This window comes from Diadema antillarum, unplaced genomic scaffold, assembly GCF_040938485.1.
Source record: "Diadema antillarum isolate AM-2024a unplaced genomic scaffold, OU_Dant_1.0 seq00000059_RagTag, whole genome shotgun sequence".
Classification (NCBI taxonomy): domain Eukaryota; kingdom Metazoa; phylum Echinodermata; class Echinoidea; order Diadematoida; family Diadematidae; genus Diadema; species Diadema antillarum.
The window spans coordinates 1648363-1665686 of NW_027271164.1; the positions used below are offsets into that span (position 1 = coordinate 1648363).

Here is a 17324-nt window from a genome sequence, read left to right on the forward strand (position 1 = left end):
TGGGCAAAACAGAGTGAATCCAATGAACATTCTCTGAAGTGTTTCATGTACAGTTAAAAGGATTGAGAATTGTCCACAACAAAAACAGGAGCAACAAAAATTGAGCTATGATACAACATTACATCCAGACATGTTTTTCTGAGGCTTATCACTAGAGCAATTTTTGTTTTAAATAAAAAAAAAAATGCAACTTCTTTTAATTACAAATACATGTATCTATATTCAGGTGTATCAAATACAGTGAGAATTGCTGAATCAAGTACTGTAATCAAGCAAGAAAATTCACATGACAGACCAAGAACTTAACAAACATGAGTTATGAATTCTTACCTCTCTAAAAAGTCAGGATTCATTGTGTTCCATAAAATAGTATGGTAGTACCTTGGATTCTGAGTGTAAATAATATTGTTCCCTATAACAATACATTGTAATGATAATACAATAATAATAATAATAATAATAATAATAATAATAATAATAATAATAGTAATGATAGTAATAATAATTACGTAATAATTTTCCCTAGATCTATGAAATACATTTCACAGGTAAACTAATCTTAGGGATGTGACTGAGTACACTATTATATTGAACTGAGTTGTTACTATGTTAGATTTAAAGACAGTCAGACAGTTTTGTATGTCCTTCTGGTCAAAAAAAAAATTTCATACAAGCCTGGTTAATTTGCCTAGATAATGAATCATTTTGGAGTATTTTAGGATAAACAGAGTAAAATAATTTTGACTGTTTGCATACAACTTCTATCCTTGAAGAGCCCTCCCTGTTTAGTAGCAAGTAGAATGTTTTGTGACAATAGATTGTGCCATAGCAATCATATTTCTAACTGTGGCTCAGAAAGTTGATGGATACTGCTGTGGCCTGATTTGTTGATTTATCAATAATCAATTGAAAAACATTACTTACCAACCATGATCGGGTACCTGTTCTCAAACTGCAATACTGTCGGTGTACCTTTTTGGCTTATAATTCACACATTTTCATCTTTCGCAAATGAAATCCTATATTCAAAGCATTACTGCACTTATTTCATTAAGTGTCCATTTCAGAGCAATAATCGACAGTTTCTGCAGGCGTATGGAAACTATGTTTTACTTTGAAGATCAAAACATAAGTAGAGTATGTACCAAAAAACAGGAATAGCAGGCAATTACTACTTGAAATATCTTTGAATACTCAAGGTATATCTACTGTCATCTTTAGACAGAAAAGAGAATCCACAACTAAGGCATGTCGAGACAACATATTTCACGCTAGAAGTATTTCCCTTTTGTGTCACACACTAACTGAGGGCCTTCTAATTTATCTTCCAGTTCTTGTGATTTCATGTCAATTCAAAAGGGCATCAAAACACTGCAGATTTTATATTCCCTTTGACATACGTGAAAATGAACTTGAAACTATTGGGCTGAGGGAGCGAGTATTAAGGATTTCATTCTCAGTGTTTCTCTTACAAATATGGATATTGAAACAGCACACCTAAAAATACTGCTCAAAAAGAAAAATATCAGCAACATCGACAAAATTGTAATGTATAAACTAATCTCCTACTATGATGAAAGAAAAGCCATACAAACTGTATGACCATGCAAACATCCCCAAATCAATCTGCAGGGAATATTTACACATAACATTGCATACTCATCCCCTCCTTTCAATACACGTATCACTTGGAAGGAAGCATACAAACATTCTTGTTGCAAAATAATTTGTGACTCTGCACCTCAAAACAAACAAAAAGTCGCCAGACATGAATTTTTATTTAAGACCATATTCTGAAAGAGCAGACTTTAAGCTTTAAAATGATGTATAACTCAAATCAAATGGACTCTCCTAACCTATCTAAATATTGGAAAGAAAGCACAAACTCAGGAAAAGTATGAACTGAGAAAAGAGGCTCTGAAGTACAGTGTCTATTCAAGCGCTTAATCTCTACCAAACCGTGCTGGCTGTGCGATGAATGGGACAAAAAACAGGAAGTAAACCACCAGAGTAACAACAATGAAGGGATTATCAGATTAAACTGAAATTAAGCATGCCTCATTAACACATTCTGTCCATAATTAATGCCAACTTTCAAAGCAGTAGCACTATGTTTTCAAAAGTTATTAGAGTTGAAAGCGAAGAGTGTGGACAAGGTTTTTCAGAAATGAAAAAGGGATTCTAAAGACACACCTAATCACACTATTCTACCAAAAATGTTCGAGATAAACTGCTTAAAAACACACTTTCCTGCCCATTTTATGATACCAAATTTTAGCATAATGTAAAAGAAGACCCGCTCTTTTAGAAAATATGAAAAAGTCAAGTTCGGCTAGGTTGACCCATTTCACTTATTTTCAGTCCTCACGCAAAATCAGTGTGTGCGACTTTATGTTCGTTTTGAGGTGCACAGTCACATTTATGGTGACAAAGTAAAGAATTCATTGCTATTCTTCCAGCTGTGGAGAATAGTACAAGGAAAGCCAATGTAGCTTGAAAATACAACCTTTTATCCAGCGCCTTTTGGAGAATTCTTAGAAACAAACCCTTCATCAAATACCAGAATAAGAAGTCCGGCTCAATCCATTTCATTTTATTTCCGCATGGCAGCTGGAGGAAAAAGCAGAAAGCTTTGCCTGCGGCTTTTATCATGATGACCTCAACGCTTCAACTGGATGGCTAAAGTAAAACCGCTAATAAAAGAGAAATGGTATACGTTAACTTATGCAGTGAAAATGCTGACAAGCAGAGAGAGTGGTTATTCAACAGTAGTTTGTTGGTTTTTGACATGCCACATGATCTTGCCATGTTTGGTTCAGGACCTTCAGAAAAGTTTGCCTTGTGATATGCACAAATTCTTCTTTGTTTTTCTTTGTCTTTTGGCCTGAAATTTACCTTGCAATAAGAGAAACATCCATTCCTATAGGTTAACATGTAAAGGATAGTTTGGGCCCAACAATTTACCTTGTTAAAAGCAGATTCTTCTTGCATCCAACCTCGCTATAATGGGATTACCCTGCACCTGCTTAAATACAATGTACAACATACTCCTATCCGATGCTACTATTCACTCTTTTCTTTATTTTGCAGTTCTCGGAAAAAAAAAAAAATTGATGAGACACACAATTGTCTCATTCTTAAGTTTTACTCTCACAGACTGATAAAAATGTAACAACTTTTATCCTGTAACCTGTGCATTTCAATAATTATTTAATTATGTGAGGAACAGAGAAGCCGCCTGGTTAACTTTTTGTGAGTCTGGAGTTCCTAGTCCTATCATCACAGAATCCTGCTGTTGTTAGTATCACACACCACTCCCACAGGGTAGCCGTCCTGAGTGTGAGTCCCATCCCCATCTCTTGGAGCGTGGTAGATTCCTTCGTTTGATGTCTCAGTCCAACCTGTTTGTGCCTCAAAGAGCACTTTCTGGATCCTCATCTTGGCAATGCGTTTGGCCTGAATGTCAGTCACTCCTCTCATCTCGTTTCCCACATAGCGACCGAACACGGCATCCTCATCCTCCTCTTGCGATGTGCGTTCGGCAAACGTGAGGACGGTCTTCAGGAGCAGGTTGCTGCTCATCTCCTCTGTGCTGCTTTTCGTAGATGAGGAAGGGGCATCCGCGAGGGGAGTGTGATCCTTTTTCAGTTTTTTGAGTGGTCTGCGTACTTTTAACCTATTACTGCTGCGGTACTGAGATATGGACGGTCTTGAGATGGATATTGGGGAGATTCTCCTGGTGTACTGTGTCTGGTAAGCTGAGGAGGTGGGCAACGATATAGGCTGGTCTAGCTGAGATGGATTGGTATTGATTGTGCTTATTGGAGGCTGTGAGATGTCTGACTCAGAAGCCACATTGTCATATATTATATCTGCTATGTCTCCATTCACCGATGACTCAAGCAAGTCATTTTCCTGCAATGGATAAAACAAACAAACAAACAATGTGAAACTTCATGAGTACATCCATGAAAAGTGCTCATTCATTATTCATTTCTAAGCTGCTTACTCAATTCATTTTCCAAACCAAGCACACTTCGCTTTGCCCTGTGGGTTAGCTCTGCAAAGTTAAACTGAAAAAGAGTACCAAAAGTTATTCCTGGTCTTGTGCCAACACATCCAATATCTCCTGTAGTGATGCAAGTTACTTCTAAACACCACATCTAGGGAGTAGACAGATATCTTCTCATCAACCAGTACATTTGATTCATTGCCTGATGAAACTTAAATAGACACATCAGAAATAATATGAGGAAAATCTCACTGTCAAAGGATAACAATATTAAAAGCTCTATAAATATTGCACCAACTTGTGTGGAAAGCTGCAGGCAATAGAAGTATTAAAACTTTAAAGGGACAGCCGGTACAGTGACACAGGTTGGTGTCAGTATATAAGCCACAAGGGGGTTGATATTCTTCAGTTCACTTGAATTGAATGATCAAACAAAAGAAATGGCATAGACAGTACAAAGGCCCGTCATATCTTTTTCTTTTTCTAATTACTTTGATGGATTCGGAGTCAGCCTTGCGGGGTATTATGAAGTCATCCAGGAAGCTGAGTTTGGGGAGGAGCCACCAAGAAGACACAGTGAATGCAGTCTTGCACTTGGGATGCTGTCCCTTCTGAATGATGCGGGCATACTGTGTCCGGATGCTTTTCATCTTGGCACGTACTTCCTCCTCTGAAAGAAAGATAGATCTAGTGGTTGACAAACAAATTGAAGCTATCTGAATCTAATTATCTAAACCTTCTCAAAGCAAAAAAAAAAAAGTTTTTCTTTTGCTGAATTAACATGTGAATAGAACCTCTAAACAACTTTGTAGGTGCTGCAGGAGATGCAATGTATCAACTCTGCTTGGAATATATATTAAGAAATTTAAAAATATATATATATATATATAAAGAAAAGATAATCACGCAAGTTAAATATCAGCCTTTCTTATTCTATGGAAACAGGCATTTTTTTTTTCTTTTCCTGAACTTAAAAAAAAAATCGCTTTGTAATCTTGTGAAAACTACAACACAATTTATCTATCACTATCAGTTCTTGGTCTGAAATGAAATTCAATAAGAAAGAAAGAAAGAAAGAAAGAGAGAGAGCAGATGATCAATACTCATGCAAGTATGTCAGTCTTTCTTAAAAGATTTAAAAAAAAAAAAATTCCCCCTCAACCAGAAGCAAAAATGTTGCTTTGAAATTGTAAAAAAAAAACTATAAATACTTGACAAATTAAATTTATATTTTCTACTTTGTTAATCATCTTATTGTAGAAATAGTTGTAACGTTAGTTAATTATAAAGGCACTTTTGACAAGGTATGTGGATTATGCCATGCCCCTTCATGAGACCTACGGCCTGTACCGTACCATGCTTCATATAAAAAATCTACCAGTAGAGTAGAAGAGACTTTACTTTTACTAACTGTTAACCTTTAACAGTTAGAATAAAAAAAAAATGGCAGATTAAAAAATAATTCTTTGTTTCAATTTTTGTCAGCTTAGACGCTACTATTGTATTGTACTAAAAAAAAAAACATTCTCGCCAAGCAAAAAACGTCGCCCAAAGAGTAGAAACGTCGTATGGTCTAAATCTTTGGAAATATTGATACAATGGGATCTAGAGTCTACGTAGAACCTATAGTATCCTATATGATATGTAAATCAGACCACGACATGGTCGAACATTGAATGCAAATCACGCATATGTTGTTACATGTTTCACCAGTGTAAACGTGTCAGCAGAAATGCTTGTTGTCTCATAGTCATACACAGAACTCACCGTCTTTTCCCATTCGATCAGCAATATCCACCCAAGATCTTGCTCGCTCTTCTCTATTGTGGTAGCCGGAACTTGTGTTGTCATACAGACACGGCAGACTTTTGTAGATTTCAACCAATTCTAGTAATTTGTTGTGTGTCCAGCCGTGATCATCATGTGAGGTAGCCATTTTATCACCGTCACTTTTGAAGCGTCTACAGTCCTGCGATTGCAGCATGGCCGCCATATTGCTTACAATAATACCATCACATGATTGCGAGTTGCTGCAGCATGATTATAATTTTGTTCTGTGATTGGCCAACAAGCTGTAACGACACAAAAGATCTGGCGTTGCTGCCGCGCCTGCGCTGGTTCTCCGCACGCAACTTTTGTTGTGGCGAGCGGCTGCCGAAAATCAACAACCGCAGGTCCGGCGCCGCTGCGATAGTTGCACTGCGTGATGCATACGAAGCGGCAGTTCGCTAGCAGCTGTCGGAAGTGAACCGGCCCATCGGAAGGCTAGAGAAGAAGCCTTACAAAATAAATGCATACAACTGTACTCGTCATATCATACAGAGTCGACAAGTTTAGAGAATTTCTTCTAGATTGTCCAAGAGCAACGTAGTATTATAACACACTATACTTACCAGTATTCGATTTCAATCGTCTTCTTCGAGTCCATAATGAATGTAACGTCTCACTCGTCGCAAAACAGCACACTTCCAAGCGGCACAGGAAAAATTTTGTATACCTGACTTTTCACAGGAAAGGGATATACGGGATATGTACGGAGAACAACGTACATGTACGTAATGCACAATATTGTGTGTACGAGGAACACCACGACCCGGTAGTACAGTAGTATCGCAGATCGATCCCCAACGTAAACGTGCTGCCCTCGGTTTGGTGCCAAACCTCACATGTCCTTGAGTAGGCCTACTAGTATTCTGTGACGAACACAATGTACATTGTACTATGATGTATTATATTTGAGATTAAAAAAAATAATAATCCTTTAGTGATTGGTGAGCTTCACGTGATTATGTATTTTAAAAGAATGGTACAGTAATGGGGGAGATGAGGATTGGGTTTGTAACTTTTTGGAAGATACCAAGAAACCACTTATGAAACGAACATACCATTCTAAGGACTTCAAAGTTTATTTGATGGAAATCTGTTTTGGAATGGCTGAAACATCAAAAAACAAAGTAAAACAAAGCGATCGTGATTAAAGGTGTGTCCCACATTTTATTAGGTTCCCTCTTTTTGGAGCAGCCATTTCAAGACCGATTTTCATAAAATCAATGTTGAATTCCTCTTAAAATTATATATGCTCTTTCATGTTTTATAGAAGGTTTCTCAACTCACCGAACAATGACAGAAACCTCAAGTTAGGTCTCAACCAAAAGTATAGATCCCTTTGAACTATTTTAGAATGTTGACCTGTTTGACCCTCCATTGTGACATTGTCCAAATAGTGTACTATTTTTTAAAGGCCTTTTTTAAAATGATGTCACTGAGCAATTGTGACATCACAAAGTACTAATGACGTTACGCATTGCTTCGTATGCCACTGTACTATGTGAAATGTAAAGCAATTATGACATCACAGAGCGATTCTGACATCGCGCGCTGTTTTGTATGTCACTGCAAGTAACAATTTCTAACAAAGCAATTATGACATCACTTTGCGATTCTGACATTGTGCGCTGTTTCGTATGTCACTGCACTATGTGAAATGTAACAATTTCTAACAGAGCAATTGTGACATCACAAAGCAATTCCGACATCGCGTGCGCTGCTTCGTATGTCACTGCGCTACTAGTATATCTAACAAAGCAATTGTGATATCACAAAGCAATTCCGACATCGCGCGCTGAGCACTTCTTAGGGTCACTGCACTATGTAAAATGTAACAATTTCTATCAAAGCAATATTGTGACATCACAAAGCAATTCTGACATTGGGCGCTGCTTCGTCGGTTACTTTGTGGAATGGCGCAAAAAAAAAGTAGAAATGACATCGCACCCTACTTTATGATACGATCATTGTATCCCCCCCCCCCCCCAATATCGCATTCACCACAAACCAACAGATACAACGACCATGGTCACATTATTAGTAACCCCACCGTGACAACGTACGGCATGATAATTTACATAACAACAGCAAACAAAAGAACAAACAAACAAACAAGCAAACAGCAAACAAATAAACTTGTTTTTTTTTTGCGTTTTGGCAGCTCTGGCAAAATCAAAGGTTACACATGCAAGGCATCATCAATTACATTTTTCTTAGCTATAAACTGATGTACATTAAATCATATGTCAGTGTTACTGATAATGTCTTGCTTAACTTCGTGAAACATGGAATTTCTGTGAACAGTATATGATTGGTGTGGTCCCTCTGTTTGTCTGATATTACCTTTCTAATCATCATTCATAAGCTCGTACACATTGTAGTTTGAAGACTCTCTCTATGGCTGATAGAACTGTGAAGTGAGAAATCGCCTTCTCTTAAAAAGAAATTATATGAGAAATAGATAAATAAAAAATGTAATAGACCTCTGCCGTTGTCGAGTCTAGAAACACCTATGTGATTCAGCGTTTATCATTTAGTATCTTACACGTAAATGCGCAACAAGATAAAGGGGAATTTTAAAAATAATTGTATATAGCTTTTTCGGGTAGGATACAAATATCTACTTTACACATGCATCCTACGAAAAGGGTAAAAATAAGTACGCAGTGAAAATTATAGTTGTGTGCATGGATAGAAGAAAAATGAGAAAAGCAGGACAATGAAAAGTGCCCTCACGTTCCATTTGCCCACAGGGCAAAGTGCATATAAAGTTCCATTAACTCTCTCTTCGTTTTTCTAAACTTCACAATACATGACGGAATATATTTTTTGTATGAAGGGTTGCAAAGAAAAACAGAGAGTTATGGACTGTATTAAGGGTGCAAAATTACTTGACGGAAAATGATGAAGGTATGCAAAGCAGATGGGGTTAAGTTCTTGTGTGACATCACAGAATTGCCAATTTCTGCTTGATCGATAGAAACTCAATCAAATTGTATAGCCTTCTCAGTTTTCATCAGAATTTGGTCAAACCTTCAGTATTCTGTTTATTTTTTGTTTGTTTCTCAGGTCACACTATAACTGATATTCATATCAGACTTCGATCCCTTTTACATGCCCGCCCTTAGTGGCCATGTAAGTATGCAAACATAACACTCATTGCAGATAGCGTCATTACTATATAAGAGTTCGACATTAACTGTCTGTCAGGTGGCCCGAAAAAGACATGTAGTTCAGTTCAGTTCAGTTCAATTCAATTTATTTTCATATTTCTCAATGAAGGAATGTACATCAAGTATAATAAAATGAAGTCAATCACAATATCCAGCTTGGATGCAGGGCCGGCGCAGCGTTTTCAAAAGTGTGGGGGCCCACTTCCGGGTTTCATGAGCTAACAAGCAAAAAAGCAAACAAACAAACAAAAGAACGTCGGCTCATCTCTTCTCCCCGTCCACTTCCGGGTTTCTTCAGCTGACAAGCAAAAAAAAAAAAAAAAAAAAAAAAGGTCCTCAGCTAATTCTATTCTCTCCCCTTCCATTTCCGGGTGTTTTCACCTGACAAGCAAAAAAAAAAAAAAAAAAAAAAAAAGAAAAAAGAAAAGAAAAGCAAAAACATATCCTTACCACCGCCATACTTCAAGATCTCTATCTATTTCTATTTCTATTTTAGTGCCACTTACGTACTTCCGGGTTAACAAAAAAGTGTGGGGACCCAAAGTGATGACACCTTATGTATTCCTTTGTATGGTGCACAAAAAGTTTGGGGGCCCGAGCCCCCACGGCCCCCACGGCTGCGCCGGCCATGGGATGCACAGTAAATTAAAGGGAAGATAAACCCCAAGAACAATGTGGATTGAGTGAAATCAGCAACATTAGTAGAACACATCAGTGAAAGTTTGAAGAAAATCGGACAATCGATGCAAAAGTTATGAATTTTTAAAGTTTTGGTGTTGGAACCGCTGGATGAGGAGACTACTAGAGGTTATGACGTATGAGTGGACAACAATACCAAGAAAATATAAAGAAAATACTACAAAAATCCATTTTTCATGAAAATTTCACTCAATCCACATTGCTCTTTGGGTTTACCTTCCCTTTAATGGTTTAGTACGGATGATACTACAAGTAGTATGTTATCTGGTGAGGTAACACTGCGCCCTCAACGTTTGTACCAAGCGCGTGTGTGTGTGGTGGCAGCAGGCTAGGCGCAGCCACAGAACTCTTATCTGTGGGCGCAGCATGCATTCACCCAGTCATGCTTTTTCCTCGAGGGACGCGGCGTCCTGGACAACTCGACCACGAGATAACTCGACCAGATCGAGTTGTCCATTGCAGAGTCGGGTTTGTGATAGGGAAAAAGTTGACGAGCGGCCTCGGGTTGGAGCTTTCCCGCTTGCCCGCGTGATAGCTCTGGCTTTCAAGGGGCCTTCGATATGCAAACTGCTTTTCAAGGAACACATCGAATAGTGCAACATTCATATAGTGCTTGAAGGCGTATTCCCATTGGACAATAATACTAATACCCACCTCAGTTTGACAGAGCCGCTGCAATGTTACATCGAGTTTGTGTCAGAGTTTGTGTGACTCATGAAGACATATATGAAGTCTACAAATTTTATGAATTATTCTGTCAGCTGTCACTTTCAGAGGGAAAATAGTTAAGAATACCTATTCACACATGAAAATGTAGCACATAATATATTCTGTTTTGAAATACTACATATAAGCCTAAATGTAAGTGCAGTAGAAAAAAAAAGTTTTACGACCGACCGCAAACTCGAGAGAAACTCGGGAACAATTGAAAGTTATAGTCCGAAAATAAGGTGTAGAAATATTCTTGCATAGTCAATAATTAACATGACTATCAAATAGTAAATTGATAGTCAGCTTTCAACTTGCTGTGCAGTTTGTACAGTCTCAAATCCTGATAATAACTGATCATTATTTTTTTTAAGATATTTTCAACCAGGAATAAGGCATTGATTTACTTTCTTCTAGCAAAAATAATTTTCGGTATTTCTTTTTTGTAGACGATTAATGCAAAGCAATAATATTACGAGGTGATGGAATCATTATACCTCACCAGATAACATATCATTCGTATCACCCATGTCAACTAAGGGGTTCAAAAACTGTTGTGCAAAATGACCAAACATTCATTGTTGTGCAGTGTCATACCTACTGTTCTTTAGCAGGCTAAATTTTAACATAAATGCAAAACATAATCATCCCATCACTATAGAAATGCGTATTATATTGAAAGACGTTTACTCTGTAGCTCTGTCAGGATATTAAACAAATTATTTTTTCTGTCATGAGTGAGTGAAAATATTAACGTGAAACATATATGGATTGGTATTGGCACTTGAAAACAGTGACCAAAATGTTGTCATGTTATGTGCCTACCAGCATCATAACCTTGTGGATACTATTATAACAGTCAAACACGAATCGTAATCATAAACCACTGCACTCCTGTCATCATTGTTATCAGCTTTGACAAAATACGTTTCCCCAATCAGAATGCAGCTGCCATGGCGACTGCCGTGGATAGAGAAAAAACTGTTTTTGTTTTCATTCTCAGGGCAGGAAAGTGTCTTTTGAACACCACTTTTCTAATCTGAACAAGTGTTATTCCAAAAAGAAAAAAAAAAACCACTCTCACACAGAAACAAACAAATTGGTGACAAATACATATACATATACATATACATTTATATACATTGTTGTATGCAGACGACACTCTTATTTTAGCCGACAGTGCAGAAGAGCTTCAGTTGGCTTTGAATGCATTGCATCGATATTGTATAGATTGGAAGTTAAGTGTCTATACTACAAAAACTAACGTCCTGATTTTCTCAAGAGGCAAAGTACGTAACTTTCCATTGTTCAGTTTTGGTGAAGACAAACTTGATGTAGTGGATGATTTTGTTTATTTAGGTATTCAATTTAATTACAATGGAAGTTTTAAGAAGGCTATTTCTAAACAGGTGACACAGGCAAGGAAAGCACTTTTTTTCTATGTCACTAAAGGTTCAGAAACTCAAGCTTCCTGTGGATATTCAATGCGAACTGTTTGATCAGTTAGTGTTACCAATACTATCGTACGGGTGTGAAGTTTTGGGTTTTGAGGATTTCAGTCAAATCGAAATTTTTCATAGGAAATTCTTGAAATCGTTGTTATGTGTAAATAAATTTACACCAGATTGTGATATGCAGAAACCGGGAGAACACGACTGGCTAATACTGTTAAATATCGTATGGTTAGCTTCTGGCTGAGGATCATAAAGGGTTCTTCTGCTAAATATTCATTCAGGTTTTATACACTCCAAAGATTAATAAGTCAACAGGACATTACCTTTGTATTTAAGTGGATATCGTGAGGAAATTTTAAACAATGCTGGTCTTGGTGTTGTATGGCTAAGAAAAGGGGAAGGATTTATTAATAACCGGATATTGAGCACCTTGAAGCTGAGATTAAGTGATATGTCTAAACAGGATTTGATGGCAAATGTTTGGTCAAATAGAGTATGTTCAAATTATAGGATTTTTAAGACGAATAGTCTCTTTGAAAGGTATTTAGTCCAATTGAGTAAGAGGGATAGAATTTCATTGAGCCGTTTTAGATGTAGGTCAAATCAGTTGCCAGTTAATAATAGAAGATTTGTACAGTCATTTGATGAAAGGGATGTTCAATGCCCTTGTTGTGATAGACATGAAACGGGTGATGAATTTCACTATGTTTTCGTATGCCCCTTCTTTGAAAGGGAAAGACAGTTATATTTAAGCAATCTTATTTGATTAAACGTCCTTGCTCATTACATAATATGTCCAGATTATTTTCACGCTCGCATTTAGGACAGCTTAAAAGATTAGTATTATTTGTGAGGCTGATCATGTCATATTTTGCAAATTTGCAGAAGCCTGAACAAGTTGAGTGTACTGTAGTCAAGAAAGAAAATATTGTAACTCGTCACGGTGGTAGAAAAATTAAGCATCCAGTGATGCTCGATCTCTAGTACATATTTTGTAGTTGTATGTCACGATTGTTTGGTCGTATGGTTCATACGATTAGTTAACCTTGCTTGCCAATTTGTATATCACTGTATATATGTTTAGTAGGTAGACTATTTTATATACATCATTGTAATATATCACAAACATGTATTCTTTGATATTGTAATGACCATCTTGTATCTATGTGTTGTACTCTCATACCCCGGAATGGGGTCGGAAGAGTCGAATTAAATCTAAACAAATAGTTCGGTTCGAGTTGTCCTCCGGCATACAATAACAACAGCACAGTACTGCAACAGCAACAACAACAACATCACAGGGCAACTTGAGTGGAGCCAAGTTTAGTTGTGCAGTGTTTGGGTCGGAATGTTTAGGGTCAAGTTTATTTTACGGTCGAATTGCCTAGCGGCGCCCCTCACGCAGCTCACACAATATGCATAATACTATGGACAATGTAATGCAAATGAGTGGTGGTACGCCAGGGTCAAACTGACTGAAACGCTGAGCGACATGGTACATACAGCCGATAAATGAGCGCTGATGCCAAAACTGGATGGGACTCATGTACTCAAAAGTGGCACAAGATATATGCCACTTGCAGTGCGCAAGAAGTAACGAGCCGGCAAGGACGTAGATTCTACTGTGTTTCTGTATTGCTGTTTTTAAACGCTTCAAATTTGCTTTGTTGACCTGCTCAAAGCAAAGCAAAGACACTGCCGAGTGCTAGCTGCATGCTGCATGCACTGCACCCGCAACGCCACACTCTTATCCACAGCAACTTTGCTTTGTAGCATACAATCGCCATCGGTGAAACATGGCTCAGCCTCAGTCTCAATACGGTGGATTGGTAAGCAGCTGACAAGACTTTTATATCCGTGGTTCTTTACTTGTATGTATGTTAGATCGATGCCAAAAGGCTAAGAGGAAATATGTCAAGAACTCTGCTAATTCTGAAAGTTTGTAGAGGTCTAGATTTATTCATCATGTTAGATATCTAAATCATCAACATCAGAATCTCCGTCCACCAAGTGTCATGTCCACTGCACTGTCGACAATGACAATGTGTGCACCAACCCCATCCAGCTGATCCAGCCGTCGTGGTCGTAGCCTGGCCTGGCCCACTTTGTTGTTGAAGTTGTATTGCAGTATGGCAATTTTATATGTAGGCCTAGACTAGTGTGGGTCTACTTGATTTACTGTATTCTATATTTTCAACCTCCCGTGCCAAAATTCGACTGCATGTTTATTGTAAAACTAAAGCGAAGGTCAAGTCTCATGTAGGTTGTTGTTAAGTGAATTAAGTGAAATTACATGCATGCTCTAGTAGTGGTTGCGGGCAGACAAATTTTGAATGCAGGGCAGGGCTGCACACTAGCCCTTTTTTCTACTAGTGCCACAGTGCAGCGGTTGAATTGCAGTTCGACCTCGATTATCTGGCCTCTTTTTATCCGGAAATCTCTTACCCAGATGCGTTCACGCAGTGAAGGACTTTTTTTTCATCCAAAAATTGAGAAAAAACAGTGACTTTAAACTCAATTAAAATTTCTACAAAACTCACACGATTTACAAAGTGTACCTACAATAATTTGACTGAACTAACATTAATTTACACCACATTATCATTGTAAAAGTAAGTAGTCATTATCTAGAAATTCACCATAAGAACATGGATGGAAAACTTGTCAGTAAATCAAGGCGCAGTCAAGGCCATATCGCGATCGGTCATTGAGAAAGCTAACAGAAAAATTAGGAGCGCATACACAACACACAGCATTGTCACTGCACTGAGACGACAGCTTGGACGGCAGCAATATACATTAACATTGTGTCTCCCATATCCGGCCAATTCGCTTATGCGGATGAGCGCCGGTCCCGACTAGTCCCGACATGGCTGGATAATCGAGGCCGAACTGTACAAGTATATCTACAAATGTCTACATAGTGTACATGTATGGGCAGCTTGCTTGACATATGATTTGAAAAGGGACTGAGTGTGACCATTTTTTTTCCCTTGCTCTTGTCTATCTTTCATTCCTTTTGTCTTTTTTTTTTCTCTCCTCTTCTTCCTCTTCTTCCTTATTATGATATTTAATCTCTTTCAGTTCTGGAAAAATTGTTGTAGATATCAGCTCATCTCTACAAAAAAGAGGAAAAAAAATCAATTATTCAGTGCTCATTTAAATGTGTTGTGGTTGCACATCTGCTGCGACCATTCTCTAATGATATTTCATCTTCACCTAGAATCTAGTTCTGGAATAGTTCTGTACCAGAAGTGAAAGTGAGGGGCTATACTTTGGTGTGTAACGTCTTATTTTTCATATGCGAGCAGATATTCCAAGTTCAGCAAGACAAAATTGCATAAAAAGTAAAAGAAACATTTTTCAAAAAGGAAATTTGGGTCAGAACATTTGACAGTTGTATGATTTCTTCTATTTTTTTCTTTTTAAGAAAAGAAAAGTCACCTCTTATGGCATATTAAAAATTCTCATATTTTACTATGTGTGTCAAATTACGTAGTTCTTACATTGTTATCTTTTTAACTGTTTAGTACTCTTTCACAGGATCTCATGATATATTTGAGGGAGATTCATATTCCTGATTTGATTTTCTAGATGGAGCTAATTAAATGTGGAATATTGATGTTTGCCTTTATTTGGTACAAATGTACATGAATCTATTTAGGACCTTGAGGAAATCCACAAAGAGATCAATGAGCCGGAAGAAGATAGGAAGCTGTTTCTTGGAGGCCTCAAGTCAACAACAACTGAAAAACATCTGTATGAGGCCTTCATAAAGTATGGCATTCTTGTGGACGTGTGCGTCATTCGTGGTCCTAACTACAAGCCACGTGGGTTTGGCTTTGTCACCTTCCAAAAGTCGGCTATGATGGAGGGTGTGTTGGCGGATGCACCAGACATGCGCTTCATGGTTGAGGGGAAGTATGTCGAGTTAAAAAGGATCGAGAGGAAAAAGGTACAGTGTCATAATCTAATGCCCATTTATTTATGTTTCTTTTTTTTTTTCCAGGGGGAGGGGTGGCGCTCAGCATTCGATTGTTTCAAAAGAATTTGTTAAATGGAATTGTGATTTGTTTTCTGGTATGTTTTTCAGTGACAGTTCAGCAATGTTACACTAGATATCAAAAGCATATAATAATTCTGCATTGCAGGTGCTGGTCTGCTCTGCAGATGGTAGCCTTGAGTAGTTAATTCTTCATCTTTGTATATCTCTAGGCTTGCATGTAAGTAAAATTAACCTATTTGATATGATGATAATGTCTAGTATTAAGAAAATAAAACAACAACATAATATCTTCACTTGTGATGTACAACTGTAGCATTGGAATGTTGAATTTTGGATGGGTCGAGTACACCTTGAAGGCAGATTAACAGATGAAAGCAAATTTTTCAGATGAACTTGATCCTGAATATTTACCTGTAAGTACATGTAGCCCATGGTATTCTGAAAACTATTCTTATCTTTAAATGAAACTCGTTTTATACTGTCCTGAATGACAATATTTCAAATTAGCTGTACAATAATATGAGCGATTGCAGATATACTTTGCACTTCTACGTAATGTAAAGTAATTTGTCTTCCATCATTCATTTGCAACTGGTTAGCCACCCAGACAGAGCAAGAGCACAAATCTTCCCGAGGCGGATGAAGATACCTTGCGGATCTTTGTTGGAGGGATTCCGGATGTGACCACAGACAAGATATTAAGGAATTTCTTTGAACAGTTTGGAGAGGTCGGAGAGGTCATCATTCCCCTGAGCGAGAAGACCCAAAAGCCGAGAGGATTTGGTTTTGTCACATTCTTCACGAAAGAAGTGGTAGCCAGAGTTTGTGGTGAGTAAAGTGTCTGTGGAATCTCGTGCTTCGTTACCTTGCCACTTACAAATGTGTGCATTTGACAACAAAATCGTGTGCTCACAAAGCACACTTTCAATAGGTTACTGATCACTTTTTAGCTGCTGCTGTTGTTTTTGTGGCCAGTAACAACCAGTTTGTAAGCATATTATCATGTGGATATCTTCTGCATATGTGATTGGACCTGTAACCATGAGTGCCTCTGTGAGTCAAAGATGCTACAATTGTATATGCAGCATTTGTTAAGGACAAAGCTTTGCAGTTGTGATATGCTATTAAAGTGCACATTTTTGCGGTGTTGAAATTTTCACGCATTTTGCACAATCAGAAACTAGCACGAAAATAAAAGCATGCAAATATTTTTGCTTGCCATATGTTCCAGTAGATGATGTCTTCACTCTGCGGAATTAAAAACATGTGAAACCCTTCTTACCCGACTGAGCACGAAAAATGTCCACTCTTTTGGTAGTCCTATTTCAAGCTTAAAAATTAGAAGAGAAACTCTGCTCCAAGTGTGCAATAGAATACCAAGTAACATCTTCTGCTTCAATTGATGTAGGGCTGACTAGTTTTGTGTTTATCATGGCTGATCGTCT

At 37.7% G+C, this 17324-nt stretch overlaps 2 protein-coding genes and 1 pseudogene across 2 annotated transcripts; 2 read left to right on the forward strand and 1 right to left on the reverse strand.

Moving 5' to 3' along the window:
• Positions 1-2490: 2490 nt before the first annotated feature.
• Positions 2491-5966, reverse strand: LOC139725753 (uncharacterized). Its single transcript, XM_071636835.1, has 3 exons — positions 5780-5966; positions 4504-4682; positions 2491-3915 (listed from the first exon to the last, which is right to left on the reverse strand). The coding sequence occupies exons 1-3, from the start codon at positions 5946-5948 to the stop codon at positions 3280-3282; spliced, it is 984 nt and encodes a 327-aa protein (XP_071492936.1). The 5' UTR covers positions 5949-5966; the 3' UTR covers positions 2491-3279.
• A 5592-nt stretch (positions 5967-11558) lies between these two features.
• Positions 11559-12857, forward strand: LOC139725795 (uncharacterized; annotated as a pseudogene).
• Positions 12858-13669: 812 nt separating this feature from the next.
• LOC139725796 (heterogeneous nuclear ribonucleoprotein A1-like) lies at positions 13670-16715 on the forward strand. The gene is made up of 3 exons (XM_071636875.1): positions 13670-13702; positions 15538-15828; positions 16479-16715. Exons 1-3 carry the CDS (start codon positions 13670-13672, stop codon positions 16713-16715), a joined length of 561 nt encoding a protein of 186 aa, XP_071492976.1.
• The last annotated feature ends 609 nt before the right edge of the window (positions 16716-17324 follow it).

Bases quoted from the DNA above. Each gene is read 5' to 3' on its own strand.
- LOC139725753 (XM_071636835.1), bottom strand. From the start codon at position 5,948: ATGGCTACCTCACATGATGATCACGGCTGGACACACAACAAATTACTA. The intron at 4,683-5,779 runs GTGAGTTCTGTG...TCTTTCTTTCAG, and splicing joins TGATCGAATGGGAAAAGACG to AGGAGGAAGTACGTGCCAAG. The intron at 3,916-4,503 runs GTAATTAGAAAA...TATCCATTGCAG, and splicing joins CTGACTCCGAATCCATCAAA to GAAAATGACTTGCTTGAGTC.
- LOC139725796 (XM_071636875.1), top strand. From the start codon at position 13,670: ATGGCTCAGCCTCAGTCTCAATACGGTGGATTG. The intron at 13,703-15,537 runs GTAAGCAGCTGA...GAATCTATTTAG, and splicing joins AGTCTCAATACGGTGGATTG to GACCTTGAGGAAATCCACAA. The intron at 15,829-16,478 runs GTACAGTGTCAT...GCAACTGGTTAG, and splicing joins AAAGGATCGAGAGGAAAAAG to CCACCCAGACAGAGCAAGAG.